This window comes from Pelodiscus sinensis, chromosome 14 (assembly GCF_052426305.1).
Source record: "Pelodiscus sinensis isolate ZL-2025 chromosome 14, ASM5242630v1, whole genome shotgun sequence".
Taxonomy (NCBI): domain Eukaryota; kingdom Metazoa; phylum Chordata; order Testudines; family Trionychidae; genus Pelodiscus; species Pelodiscus sinensis.
Genome location: NC_143065.1, coordinates 4,915,074 through 4,942,540, shown reverse-complemented (window position 1 = coordinate 4,942,540; position 27,467 = coordinate 4,915,074). Strand labels below are relative to the sequence as shown.

General features: G+C 38.7%; 1 protein-coding gene across 6 annotated transcripts in view; it reads left to right on the top strand.

The window, feature by feature from the left end:
* The window catches only part of VPS13C (vacuolar protein sorting 13 homolog C), a 224,892-nt gene that overhangs the window by 133,920 nt on the left and 63,505 nt on the right, over nt 1–27,467 (top strand). For 5 of the 6 annotated variants that reach the window (XM_075897678.2, XM_089781895.1, XM_089781894.1 and 2 more), the window contains 16 exons: nt 583–727; nt 2,827–2,980; nt 4,786–4,916; nt 7,799–7,968; nt 8,510–8,745; nt 10,409–10,638; nt 12,002–12,094; nt 13,393–13,758; nt 16,544–16,633; nt 18,209–18,364; nt 18,918–19,182; nt 20,062–20,222; nt 20,865–20,986; nt 21,431–21,725; nt 24,845–25,234; nt 26,521–26,625. In XM_075897678.2, the coding sequence (XP_075753793.2) occupies nt 583–727; nt 2,827–2,980; nt 4,786–4,916; nt 7,799–7,968; nt 8,510–8,745; nt 10,409–10,638; nt 12,002–12,094; nt 13,393–13,758; nt 16,544–16,633; nt 18,209–18,364; nt 18,918–19,182; nt 20,062–20,222; nt 20,865–20,986; nt 21,431–21,725; nt 24,845–25,234; nt 26,521–26,625 (3,109 nt within the window). The remainder of the gene's footprint in view (nt 1–582; nt 728–2,826; nt 2,981–4,785; nt 4,917–7,798; nt 7,969–8,509; nt 8,746–10,408; nt 10,639–12,001; nt 12,095–13,392; nt 13,759–16,543; nt 16,634–18,208; nt 18,365–18,917; nt 19,183–20,061; nt 20,223–20,864; nt 20,987–21,430; nt 21,726–24,844; nt 25,235–26,520; nt 26,626–27,467) is intronic. The other variant, XM_089781896.1, reaches the window with a different exon arrangement.

Here is a 27,467-nt window from a genome sequence, read left to right as displayed (position 1 = left end):
TAGATGTGTGCATTTTTTTTGCTGGTTTGTACTAGTTCAAGAACAGATTTCTCTCCCCACAGCAATCAATCAGATCCAGCATCTCCTGCATGCTCCATGCTCGTACTTATCTGTGACCCTGGGAACTCATGGAACCCATGGTCAAGTGTGCCTCCTACTGTGAGATTTGCTCACCTTGCTGGCCCTACAGGAAATGAAATTCAAATATTCCCAAGCTTTTTCTGTTCACTGGGGAGAGCAGTAGAGTTGAAAGTCCTGGCTAGAGCAGTCAGAGGGGCACTGTGGGATACCTCCCAGAGGTCAAGAACATCATCTTACATACCTCTGTGTCACCACTGCTGTAAAGTCAATCATGCAAGATCGAATTTAGTGTTATACCTCATGAAAGTAGGAGTACCAAAATACACTTTAACGGCCGTTAAAGTCAACAGAACAGGCTTGGTTGTGTGGACTTGTCATTTAGATGATCATCCTAATGTGGCTAAGTTCAGCCTAAAATCCCACTGTAAATCAGGCCAGAGATTCAGTAGATGTTGCTTTAATTAATTAATTAATTAATTAATTAATATATTTTTTTTTCAGGAGTATCATACCTAGTGCTTCTCAACCAGATGTTGAAATTCTGCAGCCAGTAAATCTGGTTTTGTCAGTCCAGAGAAATTTAGCAGCAGCTTGGTATCACGATATACCAGCAATTGGGATCAAAGGAGACCTAAAACCTATGCAGGTAATGCCACAGCAAATTAAGTTTTGTATTTTATGTAGTAATATATTTCTGTAATGTTTACAATTGTGCCTGTTTTGTAGCATTTTACATTCTTAATACGTCATTTAGTACTAGGGTGTTCCTTGTCTGTCTGTCAGGTTCAGTTCCACCCTGACTGTGATCAGATGTGGTTGTGGGATCAGGTGTGGTATGGCTCCATTGTAGGCAGATGATGAATATTTAGTGATTTTTTTTTTGGGCGGGGGGGGGGAGGGTGTGCATGATAAGGTATACAATATAAAATTAAGCCTGAATTTCAGCTGATCCTGGCAGATACTATACAGGCAGTCCCCGAGATACGCGGATCCGATTTATGTCGGATCCGCAGTTACGAACGGGGTCCTCCCTCTCCCTGGTCTCCAGCAGACCAGGGAGAGGAAGCAAAGCGGTGGAACACGCGAGCAGCGGACAGCCCAGACACGTCTGGGCTGTCCGCTCCCTGTGTGTTCCGCTGCTTTGCTCCCCGTCCCCCTGGTCTGCAGACCAGGGAGACGGGGAGCAAAGGAGAGCAAAGCCGCGGAGCCAGAGGGCAGCAGGACAGCCACGGCGCGTCTGGGCTGTCCCGCTGCCCCCGTGCTCTGCGGCTTTGCTCCGGACGCCTGTGGTACAGCAGCTGGGGCGCTGCCGGTTGGTCCCGTAGCGCCGCTCTGGGCGCTACGGGACCAACCCGGCAGCACCCCAGCTGCTCTGCCCCAGGCGTCCCCAAGTCAGCCGCTGCTGAAACTGACCAGTGGCTGACTACAGGAAGCCCCTACCCCGGGCTTCCTGGAATCATCCGCTGATCAGTTTCAGCAGCGGCTGAATCTGGATGCCAGTTCCGACTTACATACAGATTCAACTTAAGAACAAACCTACAGTCCCTATCTTGTACGTAACCCGGGGACTGCCTGTAGTTCTGAAAGTTAATAGCTAGCAGTATCTGGCCACGTGACTTTTCCTTTATTAAGCTGTCACAAGACAAGCAGACCAAACCTGGCGGCTTTATCATAGCAGGAAAGAAGAGTGTTTTGTTAGACTGCAGAAGTTTAGCTGAAGGCTCTGAAGCTCAGCTTAGTTTGAATTACACATTTATTTGAGTGAATGTTAAGTCTGTATCAGTTTTTATTGTAAATGGAAATAGTCAGACCTCAGCTTTATCATCTTTCTTTCTCTTGTCTTCATTTCATAGGATAATATGAGTCTTACTGTAATAGCCCCAGGAATCTTAAATTTTAGCCAGGAATCAGAGTAGGGATTGTTTGGCCCCTGTACCGGTAAGGAGGAAGAAATTTATATATTGGCTTGTACCACAATGGGAATGATCCTTCTGGGATTGGAGATGTCTGTCCCTTGTTCAGAATTGACCAGTGGCATTGTACAAGCGGGTGCATATCTCACCAAAGGAGTCCTAATGTAGCTATTCATATTTTGTAAAACCTAAATATGTGAAAACATTAATTTCTAGAAACATTAAGGATTGGCCCATAAATATTTATTTCTGTTCCTTACTTATAAGTTGTATGAATAATTATATATTTGTAACTTTCTATTTTGCATTCTTTAACTTTGAATTATTTATTTACTCTCATAAAAATTTGCTTCATGGTTTTAACACTTCCCGTGCTTAATGTTGCCTGCTTTTCTTTTTATTGGCAAAGCAATTCTGTTCCATAGGGTGTTAACGTGCTCTTTTATTAAATAGTTATTAAGCTATGTGGGGCCAGCAAGCACTTGAAAGTGATGAATTACTTTTTAATTAAATTATTTAAACAAAAACTAAGTGGTATCTTTGAAAGAGAAAAAATATTCATCTTAGAATTTTTAGACTTTTTCAGACAGTCTTGTTGTTTTTCAATCAAATTACAAACTCGTTTGCAAAGGAAACCACTCTTAATTAGAATGTGAGTGGGAATTGCTGGAAAGGAAAGACCTTGGTTAACATAAAATCTATTGCACTGCAGAGTCTAGGTGGGATAATTTTGATGTGACGTGGCAATGGATTTAGTAATAAACACGCTTGTTCTCAATATGTGTTGGTGAATGTCTTCACTGGGAATAGTCATGTGTTTAACAATTTACAGATAGCTCTCAGTGAAGATGACCTAACTGTCCTCATGAAAATTTTGCTGGATAATCTTGGAGAAGCTCCTTCCCAGGCAAGTGCTACACAACAGACCATTCAAGAAACTCAAACAAAAAAGGAAAAAGTTCAAAGTGATGCTCAGTTACATGCAGGTACAACTTTATTCCAGAATTTCAGAAAAAGACGAGCTGTTCTTAATTAATAATTTTATGTAGTTTGAAAGTATAGCGTTGGTAAACTAATACATTGTTTTTCCTGCTGACATGAGCATACATAGAGCTCATCTGGCATTGCGGTTAAATGCTGTATATTTTTTCTTTCTTTTGCTTATTCTTTAGAACTTTAATATTGGTATTTGCTTTTGGCTTGTGGAATTCACTTAATGGATCATGGGGAAGTTGGAGAACACAACAAAATCTATAGCTAAAGGAATACTAGTTCTTTTACTATGAAGCTGGATTGAAAACAGAAGAATATTTAAAATGTTTATACTTACTGCTTTTTTACAACAAGTTTCATTTCTAAGTTCAACATCACAAATTGCTTTCATAGATGTAATTTCTTGAGGTAGAGTGACAACCCGGGTAAACCACAAATCCAATCAGATTCAAAGGCGTACTTTGTGCCTGCTGTTTTTATTTAGATGGAAAATATGCACCCAGCAAGTCAAAGGTCTTAACAAGATCCTGCCACTGTCCATAATTAAACAGGGACTTGGTATGCAGATATCTCAACTTGCTCAGTACCATTGCAAACACACCTTTAAAAAGTGCTTTTAATAATTAGAATAATAGAATCATAGGGCTGGAAGAGACCTCAGGAGGTCATCGAGTCCCAAAGCAAGACCAACCCCAACTAACTTTATTATGAATGTAGAAAAGAAAGAAAATCAGTTAAAACATCTGAAATGTAAAGTATTATCTAAGGATTTCATTATAGCACCATCCATTGTTTCCCTTTAATGGAAAGAGTTTTTAGAAGGAAAAACCTCTTTCTATAGTCATCTTAGATAATACTCAAGACAGTAGCAGCTATCCTTTTGGAGGACAGAGATGTTGATATGGATTAGAACTGTTTGCTGCTGTTAAAACCTTACCCTGTTTCTTATAAAACACAAGACAGATTTGTACAAGATGGAAGAGAAAATAACAGTAAAGCTAGAAAATGCAGCTTCTGGCTCTGATGTTGACTTTCTTGCAGTCTTGCTGCTGGTGAATCATTGGTGCAGCGCACGGTTTTATCAACCTCTCAAGAACTGGAAAATTTGTACCAGCATCAGGCTGTTATAGATCATTGTTTTTAATTTCCTTTTTCTGGTGACAGAGTAGTAATAGTGTTGCAGACAGTTACACAGTCATTTAAACAGTCTTAATTGCCTGTGAGAGACTAATTTCATAGTTGGAGAAAGGAGAGGAATAGGAAAGGGAAGAGAAAAAGTGGGGTGGGAAAAGGAGATTTGGTAGGCAGACACACAAAGTCTCTCATCCTGGTAGGTGTATGGGATTCAGCTATAGTAAGTTGAGGAGGCAGTGCCAAATGGCTCTGTCTTTGGCCTCATCTGGTTTGGATGCTTCTCATATTGGGATGACAAAGACTCAGTGTTGGAGAAGATGGTGGCAGGGGCAACCACAATGGTTAATCCAGCTCTGGTATTCCGTATCTTCCCCTAGATTTCTTAAAGGACTCAGTAAGAAATGAGTGGAATAGGCCATCTTCTCATTTTGTCTAACAATTAAACCTCATTTCTGATCAACTAATTTTGGTTCACAGATTTTTATTTTGCACTGTGATGTTTACCAGACATAATTTTAACATCATACTTGAATTGTATCAGGTGGCTTTTTGTTTGGGATAATTCAGAATTAACCTTCTGAACTTTTTGGACAAATAGACTTCTAGGGTTTTTAAAAGCGGTATTAAATTGCTGTGAGTGTATGAAATTTTCTTCAACTTGCAGACCCTGTTGGCAGTTCAGGACATACAGATATTTCTGCATTGCAACATCCTGTGGAATATTATGCAAATCTTAAATTTGACTTCAACTTTGAGTCACTTTCAATAGTTCTTTTCAGCAATGACCGTGATCAGGTATGTGGTGAAATCTTGTAAAAATTGGAGGAAGGGGAAGGGAATAACTTTTTGTTTATATTCCCTTACCGTGAGTTTTACTGACACAATTCCCTCCATTCCTGTTCACTTGGTATCACTCCTTTGTTGCAGTACAGCTTATGCACACTCAGTTACTTATCAGCTACTTGGGAAAAAGTTACATGTTTTTCCATTTTAATAAATACTGTTAGGAAAATATTAAACCAGTTAACATGAAAAATATTGAAACATCATTGCAGTTCACATTGGACATGATTGTGTAAAATGGAAACTGCATTAGTTAGATGAAAAGGACAGTTGATTTAAAAAAAATTGAAGTGTTTTGACAATTGAGATGTACAAGTGAGGCTGATCTTGGAAAATGTTAAGGAAAATGCTAAATATGCAGTTGCCCTTGGGAATGGCAACAATTGATACATTGAGAGGTTTATTTAAAATAAAAATCCTACACATATGTATCCATCTTAAAGATAAGGAATAATAAGAAAGTGTTCGTTCTGATTTATCTTTAATTAATGTATTTTTCTGCATTTGTAAACATTGATAAAGAACACAATACAGTTAAATGCAGAGGTCTCAACTTGATTTACAACTTAAATCCAACTGGACTTACCACCCACATTGCCTGGTTGTTCTGATATCAAGGAACACCAATAGCCTGGTTGGACTGTAAATCGGAGGGTAATTGTGAAGCTACCCCCCTTTTTGCACCTCCAAGAATGCCCAACAACTCTGACTGGAATCCAGAGTGCTAACTTGTTCCTCTTTTTTACATTAAAAGTTGGGGAGAAGATCTGAGAGGAACCACAAGCTCAGAGACATATGTTCATGGTCCCTCAGTAGGTATGTGGTGCCTAATACCAATGCCTAAGCAGGCCACTGGGTTACAGAAACCTCTGTCAGACCCTTTCTAATCCACAATCTTCACTGGAACCTGCCAATGGTTGTGATTGAAACCCTCAAAACCAGATCAACTAAATGGTGGCTGGCTGAAAGGTGAAAAAATTCAGAATAGTTTGCTAATTTGATTTGTGGATAAATCCATTTCAGATCCCAATACTGACTGTCAGCTTTAGCTCCCCGCATCATCACTAGATATCCAGCAACTACTTTACCACAGAGGAAAGACATGTACTCTACCCTACCAAGCAGGAGGCAGTTGTCCACCCTCACCACCTGATGCCAGCGGTAATGTGTTGGACAGGCTCAGGAGCTGAGGGAAGAAGCAGCCTCCTTGATTGGAGGTGGGAGAGCAAGTGAAATAGAAATGGACAGCTGTTCCCACCTGAGAGCTTTGTCCTCTCCCCTAGCTAAATCTATCCTCTGGCTAGGAAACTCAGCATTTGGTGTGACTAATGTGACAAAAATCACACATGTTATAGTTAGATCACATACCTGAATCATTCATTAATTATGCAGAATGAATTCCTTTCTTTCTCAGATTTACCTTGCAATATCCCAGTTTTTTCAAAGAGAATATAGATTTCTCTTTTTTTGCCCTCATGGCTGTTTGTATGGAAATAAACTTAATAGGCTATTACCTTATCAGTTATAATATACAATTCATTCCAAATGTATAGTTTACTCTGTCTCAGATGAAAGTAGACTTTTCCTCGCTCATTTTTAAATGAAATCATAATATATTAATTGATTTCTGAACATTTGTAATGGTACCAAAATCAGAAGCTTATGAAACAGAAGTAGCAGAATTAGAATTGCCAGAAAAAAAGGAGTTAAAAATAACCTTAATCTTAACCTTATTTATGCTTCTTTCCCATTCTTTTTCAGTTTCTGTCAGTGATCTAGTACAAATATCATATCCTAAAGGCAACAGTGATGCACAAACATTATCACTTTATCCTTGAATCATAAGTTTGATAAAAGGTGCGAAGAAAAGTTACTTGAGATAGGGATCAACTTAACTCTTAAATATTTAGTGAGTTCTGAATTATACTATAATAATCAGGGCCTTGGCAAGTCTGAATTTGATGTGGGTTGTCAGGGTAGTTGTAAATACGGCCAAAATAACAGTTTTTGTTGCTCAAAACCTTTAGTTAATAGTGCATGATAGATCATACAAAACTTTTTTTTCTTCCTTGCTCTTATCCTTCCCATGTCTACTTGGTCCAGTTTGGAGATTGCTCAGTTGCATTCTTACCCATTTGCCAATGTCAAATACAACAGTTGAGAAATCTATGGCATAGGTTTTCAGAGGATGGGATTAATTGTTTTCCAAGTCATTATTGTTCTTCTTTGAGTAGTTCAAGGAAACACTAAGAAAGGCCCATAGCATATGAAGCAAATATTAAATCTAGTATGAGAATAATATATAATGGACTTTCTATATTGTAACAGGTGGGCTTGGTGACAGACAAATTTGGTTCCATTTCTTAGTGATCTCTCATAGTAGTGGCTGTAGATCAGATGGTTTTAGATCAGGCAGATGCTTTTGATATTATTGATCATGAGATGGTGTTAATTCATTTATGCACCTCAGTAGTGAAGGGGGCTACGGTTAAATTGGTTTCTTCCCTCAGCAGTTGTGGGAAACTGCTTTTCTTGACAAAGAGATCTTCTGTAGGATGTCTTTAAGTCACACCGGTTGAAGTGTGTGTGCACACACATGTACTCAGCTAAAAAACTCAGTCAAGAAGCTTGATTTCTGACTCTAATGCAGTTCAGCATCTCAGCCTTAGTTGCTGTCATCCATGCTTAAGTCTCATCTAAATTAAGTATAACTTTTCATAGCCAAATCATAAGGTACATTCAGTCTCTAACATTAACAGAAACACACTTACATTTAATCTTCCATTCCCTGGTTTTCCGTTCCCCATAATTACTGTTTCCTACTGTTTTTGTAGCAGTCCCTGCTTTCACTGCATAGTGACAATTTACGCCTTGGTGAACTCAGACTACATCTCATGGCATCATCAGGGAAGATGTTTTCAGATGGTTCAGTGGATGTTAATATTAAACTCAAGACGTGTACCCTGGATGATCTCAGAGAAGGGATTCAGAAAGTAACAGCGAGGTTAGTTGAATGCATAACAAAGAAGAGTTGCAGTGAAAGTGTTACCACTTGTAAATTACTTTTGAGAGGAATGTTGGGGTTAGAAACTTTACTGAAATTCTATAAATAAATGTTGGGTATAACTTGTAATTTGTATTTGTCAAAATAGAGCTACTTGCACACAGACAGACATAAGTAATTAGGGGATCTAGATGTCTGAAATTTCATTAAGCTTGGAATTGCTGAGTTGAGTTGAATCCAATTTAGAGTTAGGCTCTTTTGTGTCCTAAAATACTTGATTCACATATTTCCTGTCACACTATCTCAGTTCATGGAAGGTAGAATAGAATACACTAGATTTCATTTCTGTGAATGTAAAACAATTCATACTTGTACCTAGTTTGCTTGCTTATAGAACATGAAAGAATTCAGTTGGGATTTATTAGAATAAGTGATTTTTGAAGAAAAAGAATGCATTCTATTACAACTCCTCTTCCCTATCCAAATTCTTCTAATGTTATAGAAGTTTATTACAATAATATTTTTTGCACTTATTTTCCAGAATGATTGACAAGAAATATGATAAGACAGATAATGTTATGATTGATATAAACTACAAGCAAAATACAAATGGGATTGAAGTAGTTGCTATTCTTGACAAGCTGTATGTGTGTGCCAGTATGGAGTTCCTGCTAACAGTGGCAGACTTCTTCATTAAATCCATGCCAACAGCTTCAACAGAAAGGTCTACTCAGGTTCAATTAAAGCATGTCCCTGGAAAGCCCAAACATGAAAAAGGTTGGCAAAAATGTGTCTGGTTTTTTAAAGATTCTGTGAGAGAAAGAAAACATAAATTGCTGCTGATAATTTTCTAAGTTGATTGGGACAGTATATCAAAGGGCACTATTGTCCCCAAAATGAATGTCAATATTGTCTATTGTCTATTAACAAAGTGGGTCTTTGCCCACAAAAGCTTATGCTCCTACACTTCAGTTAGTCTCACCGCTTTTGCAGATTCAGACTAACACAGCTACCCCTCTAATATTGTCTATTAAGGTGCCAGGGATCATGCTGAACTGAACAGTATACATATCCACCTAACTCTGGATATCTTACATTACCAAGTTATGCTTACTAGATACCTTAACAGGGCTGGGATCTGTTTCTACAGTGACTAGAGATTTTTTTCCCTATTATAGTAAATTCTGTAAACAATAATTTGCATATCTATTTTTTTTTAAAAACAGCAGTTGCCATATGTCTGTAGGCACTTGAAAAAGCACTTTAAGATTCAACAGAAACACACTAAAATTACCATGCGGCTGTATGGCCCAGTAGTCTAAGCATGGATCTCTGCTTTTAAGAAATTAAGAAGGTGAAGAAAGAAAGTGTACACTTGAAATGCAGGTTACAAAAAGCATTTGACTCTTGGTGTGTAAAATTAGTCTTTAGCTAAAGGACACTTGATAACATGAAGTCCCTAGATGGATTTTAGTTAAGAATCCAAAACCTATCTTCCTTCCTTCCTTCCCCTCCCGAGTGGAATTTTAAGGCTTCAACACTGAAATATGATTAAAAAAGAAAAACAGGCGGTTGTTTTTTTTCAGAACAGTTGTGGCTATGCCAGCTTCAAATTACTCATGAATGGGGTAAGCAGGCATGATTCGATTTTTTGCTTTTTATTTATTTTTTTTACTACTACTGGAATAACATCTTGAATAATTTCTTCCTGTTCATATAGACTGTATCTTGACTGGTCCTGTTGTAAAAATCCAGTGTTGAAGCTTTTCATCTGTAGCAATTATTTGTTTTCCTTTTAGTTATGATATTACAAGGGATCTGTTTCACGCGTGTTTGGATTGTCCAGCTACAACATATGGAACTGTCTAACTTCAGTGTAACCCCTTGTAGGGGGGCATAGTGGAGAACTTCATGTTATGTAGGCACCTCTTTCTGAGAAATTTACTCGTAAGGACTTGGAAATAGGAGTTTGAGTAGTTTTTAAGGTTAGGAAGTACAAGTAGATGTTTACAGTAGGTTTTCTTTATCTGGTGGGCAGAGATTGGTGTGGGTGGTTTTTTGGTTTTTTTTTTTGGTCTAAGTGATTACTTGATAGCTGTGGTATACCCTGGTTCCATTGTTTTGGAACAAGTTTTTTCATTTATAGCTTTACTGGCTCATGGATTATGCAAGGCATTTTTCTAGGAGAAACATGGGTTCTAATAAATGACTGTGAAAGAACAAAGTCACAGCGTAATATATCATAATTTGAGGAAAACCTTTATGGGGTCTGACTTCAGATTGGAAGCTAGGAACAGATAATTTTGGATTATTTCTGCTATATAAAATTATGATGCTTCTTAATCTACCATACATTAATTGTTGGGTATAATTTCTGGTGATATAATTTTAAGATGCAATCTAAGTATGTGTCTCAGTACTTATTTCTTTTTTTTCCTAGAGGGTTCCTTACGGCCAAACATGTCAGTAAAAGCAGTGATCATGGATCCAGAAATTGTATTTGTTGCCAACTTGACCAAGGCTGATGCTCCCGCCTTAAAAGTTTCATTCCAGTGTGATTTCTCTTCATCATCTGACAAGATTGTACAAAGGATGACAGCTCAAGTAAAGGATTTAAAAGTGCTGGCCTGTGCTTTCCTAAGAGAAAAGCAGGACAATAATATCACCACAGTAAGAAAAACTAGACATAAAACTGTTGATACATATACATTTCAGTTGCTCACCCTCCCCTCTCAGTCTCTCCCCACCATCCAGCTCAATGCCAGGGTAACATGAAGAGATGTGTAAGGATGAGGAGGGGCAGAGCCAATTATATTGTGCATTTTGGGCTATTTTGGTCAGAGGGAAGGGAGGTAGTTTGGAAAGTGATGGGATCACCTAGAGAATGCCATGATATTCCCGTCATCTGAAAACAGAGGAGCTGCAGCTTATGCACCTCTGCTGGGTAGCAATTGTCCAATAATGCATGTGGAGAGAGGCCGTATGTAATTAAAACATTAAGTTGGTATGAGTGGTGTGTTTCTTATTTTTACAAATATACTGCTAACTCCCATTTCCTCAGCTCCGTTTCATTCCATTTATCTACAAGTCAACATGGCTGAGTTCCATAAGAAGCTTCTCCAATTGTTTCTTCCTTGTCTTCCCTCCCCCTAAGAGAAAAAGGAAAGTTTTACTTCAGCAGAACTCAGCTTTCAAATAGAAATATTAGAAAAAAATTTTTTTTTCAAATATGGAGCATAAGCACATTAGGTGAAAGATCTTTTAGAGAAGACCCTGATTATGTAGTCAATAATTTATTTGAAAATCTAAATGAAAGCTTCTGAGCTGAGGCTTGGGTACAAAGCAGAAATTAATAGCAAGAACATTTTGTAGATAGAAAACTCAAGGTAACATTCTAATGATGAGTTAATAATAGTTGTTAGAACATTTTCACTTGATATTACGGGTTAGTTTTAAGTCTGTAATGTCAGCTTCAATATGGGCAACTCAAACTTAATTACTCCAAGAGTAGCACTGTGAAAGTCACTGGGTTTCCCTTTTCTGCTGAGAATATGGGGAGTAACTTGTTTAACCTTTTTTCAGGAAGCTGCTTACTTCAGCCCATGAATTTGGCTAGCTTTTTCTACTCTGGCTTTTAGTCCTCTTACTAAATGGGAGGGCGAGTATTTGGTGCATGGCTTCTGGAGCTCGTGCCTCCATGCCAGCATCTCATGTTTGGGTGGCTTATATTTATTTAGTGTGTGCATGGTCATCCAAGCAAACAATGGCATCTTCAGGGATATGATTCGGTTCTTCTAGGCCACCGCTGAACATAGTCAGCAGGTATTCATTGACAATGTGCATCAGTCTGGCTTCTATGTGACCATATAAGACCAATATGGGAGGACTGTATTCCCTTGAAACAACTGCATAGCTCTGTGCTTTTTGCTAAGTGTTAGGTCTCTTTGGCCATTTATTAGAAAGATGTCAAAAACATTTTTAAAGGTGGAAGCTTGGAATTATTTATAAGCATGTATTAAAATTATTCTTTCAGGTATTACAGCCATGTTCTTTAGTTATGGAAAATATGACACATTTTTCAGGAGTACAAAATGTGCTAGTGACAATACAAGAACTTATTATAAAGGTTAGTAATACTGTTAAAAAGTTGACTTAGGAAAAGCAGTTATGCTTCACAGAGAGATTGAAATTGTAATGTCTTTTTTTTTCTTGCATTGCTGTCAAGATTGTCTAATTTAGACCACTAGAATTCTGTGTAATTTTGCTGTAGGCATCAAAACATTTTTGGCAATATCCCTGTATACAAGCACTGATAGTTCAGAGATATTTTAAAATATAGTGTGCTACATTATTAATTTGGATTGGTATATATTCATTTATGTAGTAAAATATACACAGTGAGTATAAAATCTTATTAATAGATCTACACTTGTGTAGTTTGAAATCTAGTCTATTAAAAAAAGCTAGGGGGTGGTATCCCCTACTTGCTACGCTTGTCAACGCCTCTCTCCGGGAGTAGCCTGGGAATGGGTTGGACCACCTGGGAATGGGTTGGACCAGAGAAGAGCGGCAGCTGTCCTGGATGTTCCCTTCCAGCTGCCAGGGGGTTGGGCCATGGCTGGCTCAGCCCTCAACCTCTGGCAAGGAGGGCTAGGTGGTGTAGCTCCTGCATGGCCTCCTAGACTACCGGGGCTAATTTGTGTGTACTATATGCTCTGAGCCCCTGCAGCTCTTGCTCGCCACCCTCCCCCACCTGAGCCTCCATGGCCCCTGCGCCCCCACACAAGCTCCTACAGCTGCTGTGCACCCCCTGTCCTCCACCCAGAATCAGCTGGCCCAGCTCACACTGGGTTCCCCCATGCTGTGCTTCAGCCTTTTAAATGTATCTAGCCAAGAAACTAGTCAACCAACTATCCATAGTATGTACTTAGTTGCCAGAACAAGGAGCTAGCCCTGCTGTGGTTCCCTTGCTTATCAACTAATTGACTAGTCTATGGAAAAGCCATCAACTGGTTGATCAGTTGATTAAACTATATCCCTAGTATGTATCCATACTAACACAACAAATACAGTATTTTAGCAGAGATGGTGTTCCCATTTAACATTTTATTATTTTTTAGCATGTAAAAATATGTGCTCTCTGTGTACAACAATAAAAAGTTTAGGACTTTGTGTGTTAGAACACCTAAGAATGTGTGTAGAAAACTAGTGAGGTTTTAAGTAGTACAAATAATTGGGAGACCTTTGTTCATGATGGCTGGGTTTTTTTCTGAATTTAAGTTACTTGCTAGTGTAGTCAGATACATGCCTTATTTATGTGTTGATGAATAACCTAAAATAGGTGCCACGGTTTGAGGGTATTTGTTCCATGTTCAATTATTATAAAACAAATTAAGCTACAAATGAAACTCTTTATTCTTAAAGATTTCCCCAATCATTTTGAATACTGTGATGACTATAATGGCTGCCATAAAACCAAAGGCCAAGGAAGAAGATTCCAAAGGGACAACAAGTGGTTCTGAAAACTTATGGGATGTGAAACCCATTAACCAGTGCAATGCATGGTTTCTTGGTGTTGATGTAGCTACAGAAGCAACTGAAACTTACACAGATAGTGAAAATGCTCTGAAGAATGAGAATTTTGATGTAGGTGTGAAGTCGGTTCAGATTACTTTGGAATGTGGTCTGGGACATCGTACTATTCCTTTATTATTAATCGAATCAGCATTTTCAGGAACACTTACAAATTGGTCTTCCCTGATGGGTGCCACTGCCGACATGACACTGGAGGTAAGTAGGGTCAAGTCATGCTTCCAAATTCAAACTATTACAGGCAGAAAAAATATTTAGAAATATTAACACAATTGTTGGATTTATTTGTAGTAGTGCTTAAAGTCCTCAATAATTATTGGGCTGGCATTGTACTAGTGCTGTAAAAAGGTATACGTAGTTATAATCAATACTACGAATTGAACTAGAGACAATATCATTGTAAGAACTGATATGAGAGGGACAGTCAGGAGAAACCATTATAACATAATATGGTTTCATAGTCTATCAGTAGCTTGATGGTTCAAAAAATGTAAACAGTTATTACAAAAACGCTATCAAACGATGACACTTTTTTCCTCGCAACTTCTTTAACATCTTCCCATATTTCTTGATGTCATGTTGCAAGTACCCCTTGTCCCGAGGCAGTGCGGCCCCATGGCACAGTCTATAACATAGCCCTAGGATCCAGGGCAGTAAATCCTAATGGTTAGTCAGTAGCCCAGCCCTCAGTTCCGGGTAGTACATCCTATTGGCTAGAGTCAGTAATCACAGCCTTGGCTTCAAGGCAACACAGTCAATGTCTAGAATCGGCAGCAGAGCCTAATGGCTATAGTCAGTAATTTTGAGCAGTAGTCCCAGTAGGAACGCCTGGGCCCATCCTACTCAACCAGGCCCTGATAGTGGCTGAGTGCTCTGCCACTTGCTTAGCAGGAAATCTGACTGCAACACACTGAGCTCGCTCGGGTGCAAGGTACCACTCGCGCACCCTCCTTGGGTTACTTCCCAACAAATTTGGCATGGGAATACTCCATATGGTCTCCAGTTCCTGTGATTCTGCAGCAACAGCTTCTCCTTGGGGCTCCTTTGGCACTCGTAGCTAGATATGGTATCCCGGGTCTCTGGCCGAGGTACCTCTGAAACTCCAGCAGCAGATTCTTCTCTGGCCTCCAGCCCAGGCTGAACTGTGTTGCTCCCTTTTATACTGCTCCAGCCCTTGGAGTATGCCCAGTGTGGCTGTGGGTCTGGGGCTTCCTCCGCCCATAGGATGTTAAGCCCTCCTGGCCCTATGTGGGGTATACAAACCCCATCACACCTGGGGTCTTGGTGACCAACCCATCCTTCTTAATCTCTATGGAGAAGGTGATCTTGGGTGTCATGATGTTCATGCTTCATGTATTTCTTAGGAAAGTGTTTGTCTTTTCCATACGGTCTCTGTCTACACCGTGTGCTACAGGTGTGATTCTCAGCTCCTGTAAACATTGTAGTTCTAGCTCTCATAGAAATAGTGCATTGAAACTAGGTGCACATCTAGACTACATTCCTCTTTCGAAAGAGGAATTTAAATGAGGCAAATTGAAAGCGCAAATGAAGCGTGGATTTAAATATCCTGCCCTTCATTTGCATATTTGCGTCCGAGCACTTTTTAAAAGCGTTTTTCGAAAGTGAAAGCTCACTTTCAAAAAAAGGTGTAGGTATGTTTTTTTTAAAGAACCTGTACTTATTTTTTTTCAGGAGTATGGGTTCCTTTAAAAAATTTTTTTTTAAAGAACCCCGTCTAGACTGAGCTTTCACTTTCGAAAAACGCTTTTTCAAAAAAGCGCTCGGATGTGAATATGCAAATGAAGTGTGGGATATTTAAATCTATGCTTCATTTGCGTTGTCCGTTTGCCTCATTTACATTCCTCTTTCGAAAGAGGAATGTAGTCTAGACCTAGCCTAGTACTGTAGGGGTGGCAGCAGCATCACAAGCTAGCCAGCCTGAGTACCAACCTCCTTGAAACTATAAATACATACTCTAGACATCTAGTTCATACTGATGCTGCTTGTGCCACTGTGGCTTCATTGATCTTTTTAATCACACTTATTCATTTGAGAACTAGTGCGAGTGTGTCTACACTAGCTGGGAATTGCATCCTGAGCTTGTAGTGTACATGAAGCCACAGACAAACAGCAGCTAGTCTGGTGTTTAAACTATCATCTATATCCACAGCTCCTTCTGATGAATTCTTCCTAGAGGGGGTTTCAAATCTCATTTGGGGTTGGAAGGTTAACAAGACCCCCAAGGTTATCCCATCCTCTCTGGCATTGTCCAAGTAGAAGGAATGGATCTCTACAAATGGGCAAAAGAGAATATCCATTAATCTGGTAATGGATACATGTTGATGAGCCGTACACTAGATATCCTTGTAGTTCAGGATTGTGAATATGACGGTAGGGTCTATTACCTAATCCTCTAATCCAGGGGTTCTCAAACTTTGTAATACCATGACCCCCCTCTAAGTTGCTCGCAACCCCCCCCAGAGGGTTGGGACCCACAGTTTGAGAAATGCGGCTCTAATCCCTTTTCATTCACATCCCTCCAGTATGGTCGGTTCCCAACCCTCACAGAATTAGGACTTCTGGATCTCCAGATGCTGACCACTGATGCTGTGGAAGGGGACAGTAAATTAATGAATGAATGAATTAGGAGTGATAATTTAATTAGGAATTCACTAGTAGAGTAAATTCAGTTACTAGAATGTCTGGGCAAAGTCCAATTTAGAGATAATTTCAATTTCTAAGTACTAAATTGAAAGTGTCTCTCACTGTGAAAGGTAAGGAAACCAAATTTAGTTAGCAATATGTTAGGCCTGTTCATTAAATTCATTAAAAGGTCTGTGTTTTATAATATTGAACCCAATGAAAGAACCATTACATCAAATTTTGAGTTGGAAGAAATGCCTGTGTTTTTATAACATGGTTGCTATAAGGAATAATCCACAATATGCTTTGCTTCAGACTCAATTTTAATTTTCTTTTTCAGGTTCATTATTACAATGAAACTTACGCAGTGTGGGAGCCTCTTATTGAACGAATTGATGGAGGAAGGAAACAATGGAATTTAAAACTTGAAGTATGAAAACATAGAAAATATATGAAATATTCATTATGAACATAGAGCTTAACGTGTTGATGCATTAAGATACTGACCTTCTAAATGCTGTCTTCTTTGACTGAAGGCATGTGTATACTGCAAATAAAAGCTCATGGTTGTCCTGTGGAGCTGTTTCATTGCATTGTAGCTTTTTGGGCTCTGTCTGGAGCTCAAACTCTAGGGTGCTGCAAAGTAGGAGACTCCTTGAGCTTGGGCTGTAGCCTGAGCCTGGAAGACTACACTACAATGCAAGTGCTCCAGCCCTGAAGGCCTGAGCTAACTAGAGGTATCTATACGTGTTAAAAATTCTGTTAGAGTTCTGTGGAATTTTCGAGAAGGGTACCTTCAAAATAAGCAGAAGACTTTTTTCCTTGTATGAGATACTAAATGTGTCTTACTGACAAGACGGGGCAACACAAGCTTTCAGGAGAACTTTCCAAGGTGTAATAGATGGGGAATTATAATTATCCACACTTTTTAGACATGCTATACTAGGCCTATATGGAAAAAACCTGGTTCTGTGGATACTGCCGTTAGGCTAAGTCTCAGAGGTGCTACTGCACTTTTAGGTAACAGCTCTGTATTTTAAAGAGCACTCACCTGGAATTGATTTTGGAGTCCAATAAATCTTTGTCCCACATAAGCAGATTATATCCTACTTCTGAAATAAGAGTTGCACTCTAAGAAAACTGATGCTTTACTTCTTAAACCAGATTTTTAAAAACAATTTGACACATTATGTGAATATGAGGAATTATACAGCCTCTTTTAGTTTCAGATGGGTTTGGGGACCCAGAGTAGTCAAGTTAAAAAATTAAGAGCATAACAAAAAACTTGGTCAAGGCTAAAAGAAATAGTAAAAACTGAAGGAGGACAAAGTAATAAAAAATGGAATATCACCCAATTGTGAAGATACTAAAAACATTAGGACAAAAAGGTACTGCTAACAAGACTGTGGCATGAAGGAAGCATTTTGAAAGGCCTGGCTGATAATGATATGTCAAAGGTGTGGAGAAGAACTAAGTGCTAATTTAGACATCTTGGAAATTCATGCAGTTACCACTTGAGATGTGAAAGCCTGAATATTGGTAGCAATGGGAAAAACTCAGCCTCACTATATTAATAGCTAAATGGCATTCTACTATTATCCAGAATGAAATCAACAGAATCCAGCAAATGTCCATGTCTTGATAAGAAAAAAGTAAAGTGGGAAATTCTATTGGTTCACATTGTCACCTTGCACTGTTATCTTCCAGATGGCTCATTAATTCATAACAACCAGTTAGTGATCCTGTGGCACATGAATTAACGTGCAGCTGGATATGTGTTAAGAAAATGCAGAAAACAATGCTGTGTTTGACTTTTAATATAGGTGGCTATGGGATAAAAAGATCATATGAAAGGAATTTGGTAATGATATGTCACGTTTGTGAAATAGGGTTTTAAGAGAAAATTGCAAACCTTCATAAAGCTACTTAAATCTGGAGAAATGATTGTGTTCATAGTTACTAAATTAAGCAATGAGAAAGTTTGATGCTATTTTTTTCCCTTTAGATAAAGACTAACCCTGTACAAGACAAAAGCCTGATACCTGGGGATGATTTTATTGTTCTTCCAGAAGCTCAAACAGCAGTTAACATCTCTTCTGAGAATACAATGAATATAACAATATCCAAATCTTGTCTTGCTGTTTTCAATAATTTAGCCAAGGTAATTTTAATAATTACAGGACTTGTAGTAAATTTTGTTTGTGGTCAGTCCTGAATTCTTATTGGTAGTATTCTAATACTCCTAATCATACTCACTCATTATCTGTCTCTGGTGGGAAGGTGAATTGTTCCTTTTGGTACACAATTGATCCTCTAGGTATTAAAGAGTGTGTTTAACTTGTTCAGAAAGAAGGCAGATGCTCCTTTGACTATGAAAATGGAGGTGCTGATACAGGAGTTCAGGAGGAGGAAAACATGGAGGGAATTGATCAAATGGAAGTCTTGTAATTTAATGTGAATTGGTACAAGACATAGTTTGTACCATATTTGTACAAAGAAGCAGCCCTTTCCCATAGTTTGTGGTCAGTCTGGCCTGTGCCATCTGTATTACAGGGTTACGATCATGCCAAAAGCACGTACTTTGTAATATACTGTATATACCTTGCCTTCTATAAAGATTGTGATATTGTGAGTGGATGTTTGAGTTAACTGTGTAAAGTAATTTATACTGTCATGACTACTATTCTTTACAATTTTTATTTATACTTTTACAGGCATTTTCAGAAGGAACTGCTTCCACATTTGACTATTCTTTAAAAGATAAGGCTCCTTTCACAGTGAAAAATGCACTAGGTGTTCTTCTCAAAGTGCATCCTAGCTCCAATCTTCGAGTGGTTGGTTCAACCGTAAAAGAAGATATTTGTGATGTTGAAATTGGTCAGAAATTGGAACTGGAATATTCCATTTTGGAACCCCTACATCGAGGAAAGCTGTCTGCATTACACCGTCAAGAGAGCTGCATGTTCACTTTGAGCTTAGGTAATGTACAAAGAATGACTGGTGGTAGTAATTGTGCTTGAAGAAATGCAGGGGAGAGGTAGTAGGGTAATCCATGGACCAAGTACCATGTGATCAAATTTAACCACCTCGTGCAATCTGGAGACAACTGGCAGCCACCAGTTGGTAATGTTTTTACTTTTGATCTTGCTGGAGCCAGGGTTGCTGTTCCATAGTCAATTTCTCATAAAACAGACTTGGATGCTGGGAAAAGAGGAGTGGGGAAAATTCAAGTTCCTTTACCTTTCCTTCCCTAATAATAGAACTAAAGGCTAGTAAGAAGCAGAGGCAGGTAGATCATCTTGCCATTCCTCTGAAGGTCTAGCAGAGCTTGAGAACTGATGTGAGTGCACTTCAGCTATCCTACCAACCTCCCCAGTGGTGCTCCTCCCCCTGCTAATGCTTGCTTTACATAACCAGATTCAATCTCTTTGGCATAGTCAGGGGTTCCCACATGGCCAGCTGTGCCAGTCAATTCTTTGGCAGGAGTAGGTAGTGCAATGCCTACTATACTGAGGTTCCCCTATCTCTTCCTTACTAAGAATCCTGAGTTTCTTCTGTGTGAAGGACTTCAATTCTTCCACTGAACAAATAGTTGAGGGTGAGCTATGTAATAAGGGTCTGTTGTAGAGGCTGGTACAATATACTTGGTTTTCGCAGACACTTTTGATTTAAAATTTACTTTCAATTTTCCCTTCTGGTTAACTATTTTCTACTTATTATGGGCCAGAAACCAACCCGTGAAATTTCTTATGTTGGATATTGTGGGGTAATTTATTTAGTGGCTGGCATTGCATGCTTGCTTTAAAATGAATGGTTTGTAAGTTTGCAAAATAACGTATCAGTATGGATTTAAAACAGCGCCTCAAGGATATACAGAAGTGACAAACATCCCCATAGCAAAACCAGGCCGACGATTGCACATTGTACGAACTCCTCTTGTCGACCATTCAGACTCTATTCTGGTACAGATAGATGCAACGGAAGGGAATAAAATAATTACCGTACGGTCTCCTCTGCAGGTAAAAACTATAATAAAATGCTTAAAGTAATATGACTCTAAGGCCATTGTTTGTTTCTGGACAGTGACTTTTGCTTCCTTTCTTTTTATACATTTTGAGATTCTTCTTCTGCAAAAGGCAAACACAAACGTATAAAGTAAAAGCAGTAATTTCATAAACTTAATATTGTTTTAAATTTGTATTAGATGGCAATTTTAAACATGTAACAGGATTGAACGAAGCAGTGATATGCATGTGTTGGTATAAAATCTGTTTTATGCTAAATAGGTTAGAATGGGTAGAAGTGATATCTTGGTTAGATTCCTTCTTAAAGTTGGAAGTTATTCAATTGTAGCTTAAGCTGACTCTAAAGCAGCTCTAAAATATATCTTTATATTATGTGATTTCTACGGTAAAATTCATTGTTCTCTTCCAAGCAAATAACATTGTTAATTGAGTATTAGCATGATTGTGTTTTGATGTTTCAATTTGCTTTTTTGTTCATTTACACATTAGTAATTTTATGATGACAGATCTTTGTACATTTTAGTTTGCAAGGGATTATTATAATTGGATTTACTAATTTGAAAATATGCATAGTTCATTATTTCATTTCTAAACTTGTGAAATATATTTAATGAAACATACACATTTTTATCATAGATTAAGAATCATTTCTCTGTTCCATTTACAATCTACAAATTGGTCAGAGATGTTAGACTGCTGGAGCCAATAGGAGTATCTAAGCCTGAAGAGGAATTCCATGTTCCTTTAGATTCATACAGGTACACTTCTTTTGTTATACAGAGTCTTATTGTGTGGTTTGAAATTACCGTTATTTGAATCATCTTCCTTCTAATTCAGTTCATTAATCTCACTAGGTACAACTCATACTCCTCTTGTGTCATGGTTGAATTGGCAAAAGCCAAATAATTTATTTTTAAACAATTGTATCACGTAACTGGGTTCATTAGAAAATCCCCCAAAATAAGAGTACTGAGCAAATGGTCCTTCAAAATTGTTGCAGTTATCAGAGTTGTGCAGTTGCTTCCATTACATGAACACAACCGTGGTTGTTGTATTTTGTGAACAATTTCAGAATGCTTTGGTTATCCAGTGTGATTAGGTTTTTCTATTTAAGTTTACACTGAAATTCAAACCATTGTCCATATTTTGTGAGTGTGAAGGCTCTATTGGTTGTTTTTGTTTTTGTTTTCCCCTCCACCTAGGTGTCATCTATTTATTCAACCAACAGGGATCTTAGAAGGTCAGTTTAAAGAATCCACAACTTATATCACCTGGAGAGAAGAGCTTCATAGGAGCAGTGAAGTGAGATGTATGTTACAGTGCCCTTCTACGGAAGAAAACTTCTTGCCTCTAATAGTCATGACAACTGCTGTATCTGATCAACTAAACTTCATTGCAACACATGGGGAGGACTGGGATCCAGCCTACATTATCCATCTTCATCCAACACTCACTTTGAGGAATCTTTTGCCATACTCTTTGAGATATTTATTGGAGGTATGGAAATTAAGTAATCATGACTTCTTAAAATCAAATTATGGAAAGCATTCAATGATTTCCATCTCTAAACAGAAGTTATTAAGTTATTCTATTTGATAGAGCTCAGGACCTCTCTATGCAAGAAAACTCAGGGAAGTTATTTCTATTTAATTAAAGGTATGACTTCAAAGTGGATTAGTTAAACCAGATTAAATCACTGTGATATGGGAAGGCCATCGCTTATTGGCAGCACAGAAGAATCCACCTTTGCAAATAGTACAGCTAGTAAATGAATTAGAAACCATGGGGAGTGAACAGTTTGTTGCCAAAATACAGGTTTGGACCTCTCTCGTCTGGCGTCCTTGGGATCTGACTGGTCTTAGATGATGGATTTTGCACAGCTGATGGAGGTTATTTCTGGCTCCCCTGCTGCTTGCCCTATGCCCTGCCCTGCTTTCCTACCAGGCTTCACTGCTCCCTCAGAAGCCTAGCTGGGTCACATGCCAGCATTCCTGGCTCCCTGCCCTCCAGCCAAGCTGAGCCGCATACCAGACTTCCCAGCTTTTTCCTCCCTTTGCCCCCTCCTAGCTGGGCTGCACGCTGGGCTCTGAGTCCTTTCCCCCTCCCCCATCCCTGAAGCATGCCAGGCCTTCGATCCAGTTTCAAGTTATAGAGGTGCAACCTATACTACAAAATTAAGTCAAAAGCAGACATGATGGATCTAATGGTCTTAAATTGGCTTTACAGTGTCTGGAATTTGAAAAAGTGTTTCTTGTCTTGACGAGAATATCTTTTTCCTTCTTTGTACCCTGATCTGTTGTCTCAGAAATTCATACTGTACTTCCTGGTCTTGATCTGCCTGAAGTGAACTTGCACTAAAAAGATTGAAACTAAGAGATAAGGAATTTATAGCTGAACATGTTTAACGCCCCTCCCTACAGCCCACTATTATCCTATTAATTAAGAAAATTTAGGAAGCCTTGTACCTCAGAGGACATGAGATGGACTACTTTGGTCCTTGGATTATAGGGCAAGGGATATGAACTTCTTGAATGGTGAGGCTTGTATGGTGAGGCTTAGTACCCAGAGACAGTGGAAGCTGAGTTAACCATTGTTACCCCAGGTGAATGGTAAGTGACCCAGGTTTTAATTCGTAGAGGATCAAAAATTGTTCATACAAAGAAGTGGTTCCCCATTCTGACCTTAGTTTAGTACAACAGAGGACCTTATTGCTAAATGTCAAAACTGATGGACATCAGATTTTTTTTCTGATTGTTAGTCCAAGTCTTCAAGATGGCTTTCTATAGCATTTAACTTAGCTAGAATGTGAGGAAGTTGGTGGCTTCCTTAATAATTGCACCTTCTCACTTTCTTGGTGAATTAACATGGAGAACATTCTGAGTGCCACACAGAAGAGGGACAGACTTTCATAAATACAGTAGTAGGAAAATAACCTCCCATCCTTTTCTCCAATCCATTGTATATCTGCACACTCTCTCTCCCACCCATCCCCCCAAAACAAACAAAACCTCACCCAAACACTTAATTCTGTAGCTAAAATACTAAAATATTGCAGAAGGGAGGACATTTGGTTTTGGATTTATTTTCTTTTTATTTTATAAGAAAAAGAACCCCTAAAAGGATGAAATCCTCATAAGCTTTCATACAGAGATAGTCTAAAATGACCGTTGTGAGGTGTTTTGGCCTCGTGGCCTAATGGAAATTGATATCCTTTGATTAGCTGAGAAGTAGCCTGGTATTGGTTCTGCACATTTCTAAGGTGTTGAAGAGCACCTATTGGTGTTTATTCCTGATAAAGCCAGCTGATTGTGTGTCTTGGCTTCACCAATAAGAGGTAAAATACATTACTTGCATATGATCACTCTGGGACCACCTTAGGGCTTCAGAATGCTATGACAGCGAGCATATTAGTTCCAAACTAGGAGAGTCTTTGGATGCACAAGTAATCATCAAACAACAAATGGAGTTTCTGAGAGAGGCTCATGGATCATAGACATGCCACTAATTAGCCCATTTCAGTTAATCAGAGTAGTTACTAAAAAAGAAACAAACAGACCACCTTTGTAGGTAGAGCTGATTGCTACAGTCATTTCTCTCAGAAAGGTTAGGACAGGCTTAAGTGGGTAGGTCATGTGCAGATCCAAAATTGCAATAGGAGTGTAATCCTGTATGGAGAGAAGTGTAACAAACAGTTGTCCTTGGGCAAATGATCCCCTCATAGAAACAAATAGCTCCCAATTTGCTAAACTAAATGTTTATGCTCTAGTAGCTGGAGAAAAAGGCCAAGTTAGTGTGCATGTCTGCCATGGGTTTTATGTGTAACTTGGGGCAAATTGGTTTAGTTACTCTGCTACCAGTAAAATATCTCTTTACCTGTGAAATAGTTGAATGAAAGGGGTTAAGACACCTCTCCTGCCCCCGGTTGATGATTCCATTTGTTTAGGTTTTGAAACCAGATTAAATTTGTAAGCCACCTTCCGTCCAATCATACTGAATACTGAAACAACATTTGCACTTCAGAAAAATGTAGTTCAGAGAATAGTTGAAATAATGACTAATCACTATGCTATAATATATTGGTTTGTTCTGAGTTGTTGAGGCTGCCTGTGCACAGTGGGTAGTCACGATGACTCGCAAGGGTGTTTTTGTAGTCTGACGTATCCCTTAAGCTATGTCTAGACTATGCTGAAGTTTTGAAAGGTGATATGCAAATTACATGGGAATTTGCATATCTTCGTCCGATTTCACTTTTGAAAGCGGCGCTATTGAAAGTGAAAGTAGTCTGGATGCTTTTTTGGGGGGATGCCTCTCCCCCTTTTCGAAAAGCTACTTTTCCTCCAAAAATGAGGTTTACGTGGATTTTCGAAAAGCGGGGGGGGTTGCAGGCAAAAAAACGCATCTGGACTACTTTCACTTTCGAAAGCTTTGCGGGAATTTGCATATCCTTTTTCGACACTTTAGCGTAGTCTAGATGAGCCCTTAGTGGAAACTCTGGAGTCAAGTGAACAAGACTTAACAAATAGAATTTAAGCTATTGCACCCTTTTTGTACTAGCCATTCTTCAATACTATAGGTTTAGCAGTAAGCTTCTTTAAAATTGTTTGTTTTTATTTTAGGGAACAGCAGAAGCTTATGAATTACTAGAAGGGAGTGCTGCTGATGTTCTTCACTCAAGAATCAGCGGGGAAATAATGGAGTTAGTTCTGATGAAATATCAGGGTAAAAACTGGAATGGACATTTTAGAATCCATGATGGGCTGCCAGAGTTTTTTCCTGTGTGTTTTACCTCCAACTCCACAGAGTTGATGACAATAGATGTCTATGTACATGTTAAGCGAATTAGTAGCCGTATAATCCTGTCTGTGTTCAGTCCTTATTGGATTATCAATAAGACTTCCCGGGTTCTCCAGTATCGTGCTGAAGACATACACGTGAAACACCCGGCAGATTACAGAGATACTATCTTGTTTTCCTTTAAGAAAAAGAACATTTTTAGTAAAAACAAGGTATGCTACCTAACTTCTTTTAAAATATCCTGAAGTACGGAGTTATTTATTTTTTGACATTTATTCATGCTTGCCTTTGAAATACTTACCCTGCTTTTCAGTAGCAATACTTTGGTAAAAAAAAAAAAAAAAATCTATCCGTATGGTGTCAGTATTTGGTGTTTCGTTTATCTCTTCTGGTTTATGAAGAATAATTAGCCCTGGTTTTTATCTCTCTTGTCTCCTCCTCTTCCTAAAATCTTGCAAGTTTAGGGGGAAGGGAGAAATGCGTGAAAGCGGTACAGCATTAGTTCATTCCACACTGATAGAATCTGGAGGGCAGCTTTTAAGAAAAGGAAATAAAGAATGGTGGTAAACTTCAAGCATTGCTAACTTTGCATCTGCAAAAATTACGATGAATAGTGTTGTAATTTTGAAGGGAATTAGGAATTTTATTGGCAGGAGGAGGGGGTGTTAGATGTTTTTATTGCTTTGTGGCCACTCAATTTCAATTCTTATCAATTAGATTTGGGGAGAGGTATGTTAGTGGGAGGGGTAGGCAAATAAGATATTTGCTTGCTTCTGATTTTTAAGGCTTTCATTGTTTCTGTTATAGCTCTTTAGAGTTATAGTCTGTTTTAACAGAAGTTCACTAGGCAAAGGGGACTAACCCATTAGTTCCTTGTCTGAGGGTACCTTGTGTTGAATACCTTGATTATGATTTTTAAAAAGAGGTGTTTGTGACAAACAAAATGAAACAATTTTTGCTCTTTTCATATTTTGGCATTATGTAGGCTTTTGGTCCTAGACTATCCTTCTTGAAGTCATCAGTATAACTAAAGAAGGGTCTTTATATTATCTTTTGGTTGTTACCCTGATCTTTAAATAGACGCCACAATCATTTTTACATTTTCCTTTCTCACTTCAGTTCTGTTTTATGAGACCTTTGCCACATGCCATGGTCACTAAGAACCACCTGGGCAGATCACATACTTGGTTTTGTGTGCTTTCCTATTGATCATTTATCTTCTGCTGCAGTGCACCTATTTGCCAGAGAACGAGTACTGCTTGATTCTAGTAAAGCAGTGAGCTGGAATTGAAGTGATTAAACTGGGTGACTTTGCTAATAATATATCACAGGTGGGATTTTCAGAAACATACGACCTATACGCTAGTGCAGTTACACAGTTCGGCTAGATATTTAATATAATGCAGTATGAATAGTCTTACTATCTATCAGCATATAAACTTTAAAGTTTAAAAAAATTATTTTAAAATTCTTTACCATGGTTTTTTTTCTTCTATAGATCCAGTTATGCATTTCAACTAGTACGTGGTCCCCTAGTTTCTCCCTTGACACTGTAGGAAGTTACGGATGTGTAAAATGCCCTGCCAATGACAGGGACTACCTGGTAAGGCTGATTTTCTATATGTTTTTGCTAACTTTTCTGAAACCTAATAATAGTAATGAAATATATTGGATACAAATACATGTAGCAAATGCCAACTTAATATTTCATCTGCATTTTTAGGGTGTGTTGGTTTATTAACATAATCACACTAGTATGCATATCATGTATTTTGTCATTTGGTAGTCAGCAGTTACAGCACTGGGTTTTCAGGCCTAGCTGATAAAAATACATGTTTAAATATTTAGATGTGGTGAGGCTTACCACATCCTATATCCGGTATGTTAGTGACACAGATGATCAAATTGCAAATATTGTACAGTGCCTTCCTCAGGGGATCCTGGTTCATGACTGGGACTTCTAGGTGCTATCAATCTGCTATATATTTGAGAGTTTGTCCATCTGTCGGTCTGTTCAAGAACTCCTAAACAGTAGGATCTAGGACCACCAAGTTTGGTATACAGCTTCCTGTTATCATAACTTAAAACAAAGTAAGGGTTTGGTTCTGCCAGGAAAATGGGATGTGCTTGAAATGGGATTGCTTCTCATAAAACCATATAGAGAAGAGACAATCATGAAGTAGGTGAAAGGGGCTGGCTGGGGGCGGGGGCATGCCCTAGCCTCAAGCCTCCCCCCCAGACACCCTTTAGGGACAGCAATGGGGTCTGAAGCTCCTCTCCCACCTTCAATTCTTACCGGAACATTGCTGACTGTTACCCTTCCTCAAGAAGCAAGAGGGAAGTAACAGTTTGCTACATTCCTCACTCTGGCTGGGGAGCGTAGAGGGTAGACAAACCCTCTACCTGTCTCAGCCAAGAGACATGCACCCATTTTCTGGCTATGTC